The 8,354-nt window shown below is 43.4% G+C and overlaps 1 protein-coding gene across 2 annotated transcripts in view; it reads right to left on the bottom strand.

Moving 5' to 3' along the window:
• Positions 1–4,050, bottom strand: part of cdc14ab (cell division cycle 14Ab) — a 31,692-nt gene extending 27,642 nt beyond the window's left edge. For both annotated transcript variants that reach the window (XM_070908320.1, XM_070908321.1), the window contains exons 1-2: positions 3,747–4,050; positions 2,946–3,036 (exon numbers count right to left, since the gene is read on the bottom strand). In XM_070908320.1, the coding sequence (XP_070764421.1) occupies positions 2,946–3,036; positions 3,747–3,843 (188 nt within the window). In that variant the 5' untranslated portion in view covers positions 3,844–4,050. The remainder of the gene's footprint in view (positions 1–2,945; positions 3,037–3,746) is intronic.
• Between the last annotated feature and the right edge of the window lie 4,304 nt (positions 4,051–8,354).

The following is an 8,354-nucleotide window of genomic DNA, read 5'->3' as shown; positions in this document are numbered from 1 at the left end:
GAAGAGGCCGAAAACGAAAGCTAACTGAAGCAGATGTCAGGCACCTCAAGATTTTAAGTACTAGAAACAGAAGGAAGACCACTGCTGATCTTCAGGCAGAGATTAATGCTTCTAGATCAGAATCTGAGAAAGTCTCCAGAAAAACCATAAGCAGACGACTGAAGGAACAAGGCTTAAAGGGAAGAATAGCTGCTAAGAAGCCATTATTGAGGCCTGCAAACATCCAAAAACACCTAAAATATGCCAGGGAGCACAAACACTGGACTGTAGATGACTGGAAGAAGGTACTCTGGACGGACGAGTGCAAGTTTGAACTCTTCGGTCAGCATCGTCGTGTTTATGTCCGCAGAAAAGCTGGAGAACGCTTTGATGCTTGATGCATTGCACCCACAGTGAAACACGGTGGAGATTCCATTATGGTATGAGGTTCCATTTGTGGAAACGGCATGGGCAAATTAGTTAAAATCGACGGTATCATGAACAAGAAGGTCTACCACAACATCTTGGCGCATCATGGAATCCCTTCTGGATTGAACCTGATTGGTCGTGGGTTCATATACCAAGAAGACAATGACCCCAAGCACACTGCAAAGCTGTGCAGAGACTACTTGACCAAGAAAAAGGAATCTGGAGTACTGGAACTGATGGACTGGCCAAGTCAAAGTCCAGACTTGAATCCTATTGAACAGATCTGGGATTTATTGAATTTAAAAATAGATGGCACAAAAGTTTCATCCAAAGCAAGTCTCTGGGAACAGCTAGAAACTATTTGGAACTCAATAACAAAAGAGACTGTCGAAAAGTACATAAAAACAATACCAGCAAGAATGCAAGCTGTTATCAGGGCCAAAGGAGGTCATACAAAATATTAAGATTTTTGGTTAATATATGTGAATAAGGACTATTTAGTTGTTCCAGTTTGTTATTTGCCTAATAAATAACAATACAATTTTTAGTTTGAAACAAGTTTTTCAAACTAAAAATTGACAGATTTCTAAAATATTTGTGTTTTCTTGTTTTTAAGACAGGTGGTCTAATAAATTTGTTAAGCACTGTACATATATATATATATATATATATATATATATATATATATATATATATACACACACACACACACATATACAGTTGTGCTCATAAGTTTACATACCCTGGTAGAATTTGTGAAATATTGTCCATTTTTTCAGAAAATATGTTTGATCATGGAAAAACTTTTCTTTCATTCGGGGTTAGTGGTCAAACAAAGTTATTTATTATCATGCAATTGTATTTGCTCTTTTTAAATCAAAATGACAAGTTGAATCACCTAAACAGCCCTGATCAAAAGTATACATACCCTTGGAGTTTTGGCCTGATAATATGCACACAAGTTGACACAAAGAGATTTAAATGGTTAGTAAGGGTAACTGTCCACACCTGTCACCTGTTTGCATGTAATTAGTGTCTGTGTATAAAAAGTAAGTGAGTCTCTGGGCTCCTGCACATTTCCTCTAGTGCTGCACTGACTTTGCTGGATTCTGAGCCATGGGGAAAGCAAAAGAACTGTCAAAGGACCTGCGAGAGAAGGTAGTTGAACTTTATAAAACAGGAAAAGGATATAAAAATATATCCAAACATTTGAGAATGCCAATCAGTAGTGTTCAAACTCTGATAAAAAAGTGAACAATAAGTTCTGTTGATACCAAGCCACGGTCAGGTAGACCAACAAAAATTTCAGCCACAACTGCCAGGAAATTTGTTCAGGATGCAAAGAAAAACCCACGAATAACTTCAGCAGACATACAGACTTCTCTACAGAAAAGTGGTGTGGCTGTTTCAAGATGCACAATAAGGAGACACTTGAAGAAAAGTGCATGGTCGAGTTGCCAGAAGAAAGCCATTACTACGCCAGTGCCACAAAACAGCCTGCTTACAATATGCTAAACAGCACCTGGACAAGCCTCAAAGCTTCTGGAACAAAATCATTTGGAGTGATGAGACTAAGATTGAACTTTATGGTCACAACCATAAACGTTATGTTTGGAGGGGCGTCAACAATGCCTATGATGAAAAGTACACCATCCCTACTGTGACGCATGGAGGTGGATCTCTGATGTTTTGGGGGTGTGTGAGCTACAGCGGCACAGGGAATTTGGTCAAAATTGATGGCAAGATGAATGCAACATGTTATCAGAAAATACTGGAGGACAATTTGCACTCATCAGCCCAGAAGCTGCGCATGGGGCGCATGGGACGCACTTGGACTTTCCAACATGACAATGATCCAAAACACAAGGCCAAGTCGACCTGTCTTTGGCTACAGCAGAAAAAAGTGAAGGTTCTGGAGTGGCCATCACAGTCTCCTAACCTCAATATCACTGAGCCACTTTGGGGAGATCTCAAATGTGCAGTTCATGCAAGACAGCCCAAGAATTTACAGGACCTGGAAGCTTTTTGCCAAGAAGAATGGGCAGCTTTACCATCTGAGAAAATGAAGGGCCTCATCCACAACTATCACAAAAGACTACAAGCTGTCATTGATGCTAAGAACTAAGGGTATACAAACTTTTGAACAGGGACCATCTCAGTATTTTCTCTATTGTTATGCTTTATTTAATGATTGTGCTTTTTTTTTTTTTAGATGCCTCATAGTTTAGTTTGAATCCATTTAAAATAAATTTATTTTGCCTGATAATTCATGTTTTCAGTAAAGAACGGAACACATTTTACAAATTCTGCCAGGGTATGTAAACTTATGAGCACAACTGTATACATATACAACTGTATACATATACTATCTATATATATATATATATACATTAATAATATTGTCACAGACATGCGTCCATCCTAAATATACATTTTAATCTTGTCGCTTAACAGTTAATGATCTGTTAACGAGGGTCGGCTACCGGTCAGAAGCCGATAGTCTGTGCATGTGTATTATTGAAATGAGTTCAACTTACTTTTCGTAGAGGAACTCGTCGTCGGTGCAGAAGTAGTGGGTGTTGGCGGTGCTTTTGGGTTTACTGCGTAATGTGGCGAAGTACAGACGCTCTGTTAGAGACACAGAGACAAACAGTGAATAATGAACCCAGATCAGTTCAACTCTCTGAATCCAAAACCATGAAAGGAAGAAGATTTGAGTTTTAATTTGATGGAAGAACAACAGGACCAGGACCACTCTACAGGACCAGTAAACTGGTTCAGTAAACTAGATCACTACATTTAAATATATATAAAATATATATACTACATCACAACAACATTAAAAGAGAACCACACTGAGGATTATTAACTGTCAGTTATTTTCTGACAGTTGTTGTTTTGTGACAGTGGTTATAGACCGTAACCATGGTGACCCTGTTCAATCAACCAAACTACCTGATCAATAACCAATAACCTGCTGATCCGACAGACAGGTGGATGGTGTTCAGGTCACGTGTTCATTGTGTGAAAACATGATGTGAAGCTTGTAAAGTTAAAGTATGCTCAGTTTAAAAACATGAACACATTTAATATTAACTTCAGAATGAATATGAAAGCTTACAAAATCTTTACTTTTAATAAATTATTTGTACTTATGTTCTTTAAGTCTTAAACCCTTTAATCAAGACTGTTACTTTTTCATGTTTAACAAACGTGTTTATTAAACTTTTCATAAACTGTATTAAACTCTGTACATATTCTTTGTTTTGATCTTTATTAAATTCATTATTAACTCTTTCACAGATTCTCTTTCTCTGTAAACACCTGTTTCCTGTTACCTTTAATAAACTGTGCGGCTCCCAGCAGCTCGGAGTCCTCGGTCATCCTGAACAGGGCAGACAGGATCAGGGAGTGCCGCACTCCTTCCACCGTCATGGATCCGTCTAATTCCTGGCCTCTCTCACCTCCACCAGCTAGCTCCGGAAACTTTTTAAACTGCTAACAGCTCGGTTAGCCGTTAGCAGGCTAGAAGCAATGCTAGCAGGCAGGTGAACGGAGACTGTTAAAAAGTTAAAAACTTTCTCCTTAGTTTCCCATCAGTCCCTGCGGCTGATCCTCGCTCACAGTGGAATCTGTTCTACCGTTTCCGTTGTTTACTTTTCGCCGGTATATATTCCCGGGTTAGCATGGTAGCATATTAGCAGCAGAACTACTTGACGACGCTCCGAGTCTGAAACTCTGATTGACCAAATCCCTCCTTAAGACACGTTACCATAGCAACGGGAGCCGCTCCCATAGCATCCGCAGCCAATCACCAAACGGAACAGACTGTGCTGCCTTTAAGGTCCGGTGGGAAACACACAGAATGAGGCGTTCAAGTACTGAGAGCAACAAAAGTCGTTTCTGACTGAGGTGGAAAGACACTTACTTAGACTTTTATTAATCCCACAGCGCGGAAATTTACACGTCACAGCAGATAAGCACTGTGTCAATAAGAATTAGAAGTGTTTTTTTAAAAAGAAAAAACAATATACAAATAATAAATACAGATATAAAAAATATGGGGGACAAAAATAAATATATACACGGAAAAAGATAAAGTATGTACAAATTGTGCAGATTTATGTGCAGTTAAACAGTCTTATAGCCGTAGGAATGAACGACCTGCGGTAGCGCTCCTTCTTACACCGTGGGTGTAACAGTCTGCTGCTAAAGGAGCTGCTCAGGGCCCCCACAGTCTCGTGCAGGGGGTGAGAGATGTTGTCCATGATGGATGTCAGCTTGGCTAACATCCTCCTCTCCCCCACCTCCTCAATGGAGTCCAGCGGGCAGTCCAGAACAGAGCCGGCTCGCCTAATCAGTCTATTGAGCCTCCTCCTGTCCCTGTCCGTGCTGCCCCCCCCCCCCAGCAGACCACAGAATAGAAGATAGCCGAAGCTACCACAGTGTCATAAAAAGTCCGGAGCAGTTTCCTGCACACACCGAAGGACCTCGGCCTCCTCAGTAGGTGGAGGCGGCCAAACCCTGGATGTTCACCGGTGTGATGCTGGATGACTTCCTCCTGAAATCGATCATCATCTCCTTCGTCTTGCTGGCGTTGACGTGAAGCTGGTTGAGCTCACACCAGCTGACAAAGTCGCTGATGGCCTCCCTGTATTCCAGGTGGTTCCCCTCAGACACACATCCAAGGGTTAGGGTTAACCCTAACCCTGTTGTGGACTGGTGACGGTCTGGTGTTAATAAGGAAGGGGACGAGCAGGGGGGTGGAGTGGAGGGCAGCTTGGGGAGGTGTGAAGAGGGAGCAGGATAGGTGGGGGAGGGAGACTGGGCAGAATCGAATCTGTTGAAAAACAGGTTCAGTTGGTTAGCCCAGTCCCTGTCACCTTTTCCATGTCCAGAGATCTTCTTAAGTCCTCTCCAGACATCCCTGGTGTTATTTTGCCCCAGATGTTCCTCCAGTTTCCTCCTGTAACTCTCCTCGCCCTTCCTTATTTGTTGCCGGAGCTGCTTCTGGATGCTCTGCAGCTGCTCTTTGTCCCCCGACCTAAAGGCCCTCTTCTTCTCATTCAGCAGGGCCTTAATGTCGGGGGTCACCCAGGGTTTGTTGTTGGGAAAACACTGTACCTTCTTGGAAGGCACCGTATTCTCCACACAGAAGTTGATATAGTCCGGAATGCAGTGGGTCAAACGGTCAATGTCCTCCCCATGAGGGCTGCAGAGTGCTTCCCAGTCTGTTGTTTCAAAGCATTCAGAGCCTTGCACTGGCCTCCTCAGACCACACCATCACTGACCTCTCCACAGGTGGATGTTTATTCACCAGCGGGGTGTAGTCCGGACGGAGGTGAACGAGGTTGTGATCAGATCGGCCAAGCGGGGGGGGGGAGTGAGGTGTATGCATCCTTGGTGTTTGTATACAGTAGGTCCAGAGTTTTATTGTCCCTGATGTGGCATTTCACATATTGGGTGAAGGTGGGGAGAGTAGCAGACAGGGAAGCGTGATTGAAGTCACCGGAGATGAGGAGGAGGGCTTGGGGGTGCCGAGTCTGTAGCTGAGAGACGACAGTGTGAATGAGCTTGCAGGCTGCAGCACCCTCGGCCGATGGAGGGATGTACACAGTTACAGCAATAACATGTGAGTACTACCATACCTCGGGAGGTAGTATGGCCGAATACCAACAGCTAGCAGCTCAATGTCTCTGGTGCAGCGCTGCTCCTTGACGCTGATGTGTCCCGGGTTGCACCATCTCTCGTTCACAAACATGGTAATACCCCCGCCCTTCTTCTTACTGCTCTCCGCAGCTTTCCTGTCGGTCCGAATAAGATGAAAGCCATCCAGGGTTGCGTTTGAGTCCGGGGAAAGTTCATTCAGCCACGTCTCGGTGAAGCACATGAGACTGCACTCACGATGCTCCCTCTGAAGCCGGGTTAGCGCCGTTAGCTCGTCCATCTTGTTGGGGAGCGATCTTACGTTCCCCATGATGACAGACGGTATACATGGTTTATACCGTCTTTTCCGCTCCCGACGCTTTATTCCAGCTCTGAAGCCTCTCCTCCTTCTCCTTATCTCCGCGGGGATGTCCGGTCTCTCCGCGCTGAGGCGGTGTGCGGCTCAGGGCTAACAGCTGATCCCGAGTGTAAACAATGGATCCGTGAATGAATGAGTTTCCCGAGGCAGAGTCCAAAAGCCCGAAAAACAGCAAGAGGCAAACTACTAATGTCACCAGATGAACATCCATAGTTGCGTACTTGCTGAGGGGTCCGTGTATATGAAAATACATTTAAAAAGTACACAAAACACACTTATGAGTCTAAAAACAGATGGACAGTTACGGAGCTGCTGTAACAGGCTGCCACCAGCGCGGCGCCTTTTTACTTATGTACACGGAGAATTTTTATTAAACTTCTACACCAGAGTACCTGCTTTGAACCGCAGACTTAAGTTTAAGGTGATTTGTGTATTTTCTGTTCCTTTTTCATACAGTTTAGACTCAATCTCAATCGTACAAAACACGCCAGTATCTTGTGCACAAAAAACAAAGTCATCTTTGTGACTTTGGGGGCTTCATACAATAAGACCTTACTAATGAGATTATTTTAATGGACGAACATGTTTCATATTCACAACTGCATGTCATCTAACAGACGTCCGTCTTTTTAGTTATTTCTCTTTCATTTTCTCTGTTTCACTTGTCTCTTGCATATCATATATATATATACTGAGTATATATACATATATGTATGCATTATTATATTCTATATATATGAATTGGTCCCATTTACTTTTGCTGTGCTCCTTTTCTTTCTCTACATTATATACTGATATCGTAAACTTGATTTGTCTTTAATTGTTTTTTGTTCAGTTTTGTTTTGTATGATTTAATAATAAACAAATGTTTTGTACACTTTGTAAAGCTAATAATACTTTACTATTTCTATTTTATGAGATTTTCTATCCTCCAGAGAAAATTCACTCGACTACATTTATTTTATAGTTATTAACTTTCATGAGATCTGATTCAATCAGCGGCTGAGACAGAAAACGTCCCTGAAGAAGAACAGCAGGAACAACCTGAGGGTCTGAGGAGGGTCCAGAGAGTCCTGCAGTCTGGAGGATGGGAGCCCCACAGGTCCAAACCCTCACCTCACCTGATGATTTTAAGACTTGAGACCCAAATTAGTCCTTTAATGTCTGCTGACCCTCAGTTTATGTCAAAGTGATGATGTCAGAATCTCACCTGCGATCAGAGAGATCCACACACGGTTTGGTCCAGGTCCTGGTCTTGGTCCTGGTCCTGGTCCATGTTGGAGGATCCGGGGGCCGTCCTGGTGCATCCTCCAGGCCCCAGCGTCCGCCATGCTGCAGGGTGGCGAGCAGACTGCGAGGAAGCAGCTGGGCTGACCTGAAGAGGTGTCAGGTGACCCAGATCAGGTTACTCCTGGTTCCAGAGGGGATGGAGGTGTGAGTTTACAGCCTCCTCAGGTTTCAACACACATTCAGATCTGAGCTGGACTCCCTGCTGTACACACTGTACATTTGCTCACCTGCTGCAGGTGAGTTAAAGAGGTCAGAGGGACAATCAACACGACACTACGCTGATGACATCACGGAAACAAGATGGGGACCACAGGAAGTCCAGGTTCACCAGGGGAAGTCCAGAACAGTCACCTGTCTTCATCCTCTAGAGACACACAGACACAGATGTCCTGTCTCACTGCAGCCTGCAGCATAAGAACCAAAAACAAACTATAGTACCCAGAAGTCAACATTCTCACAGCATTTACTCGAGAAAAACAGTTGAAGTGATGAGAAGGTGAAAATAAAAAGATGCCCAGTGAGTGGAAATGATCTCATATCTTACGATACCCCCCCCCCACAGGCGTCATCAGAGCACCAGATTCACATTCACCTCATCACATTAATGACTCTGTTCAAGTAATTAATAATG

This window comes from Enoplosus armatus, chromosome 7 (genome assembly GCF_043641665.1).
Source record: "Enoplosus armatus isolate fEnoArm2 chromosome 7, fEnoArm2.hap1, whole genome shotgun sequence".
In the NCBI taxonomy this organism is placed as follows: Eukaryota; Metazoa; Chordata; class Actinopteri; order Centrarchiformes; family Enoplosidae; genus Enoplosus; species Enoplosus armatus.
This window is presented reverse-complemented; position numbering and strand designations above follow the sequence as displayed.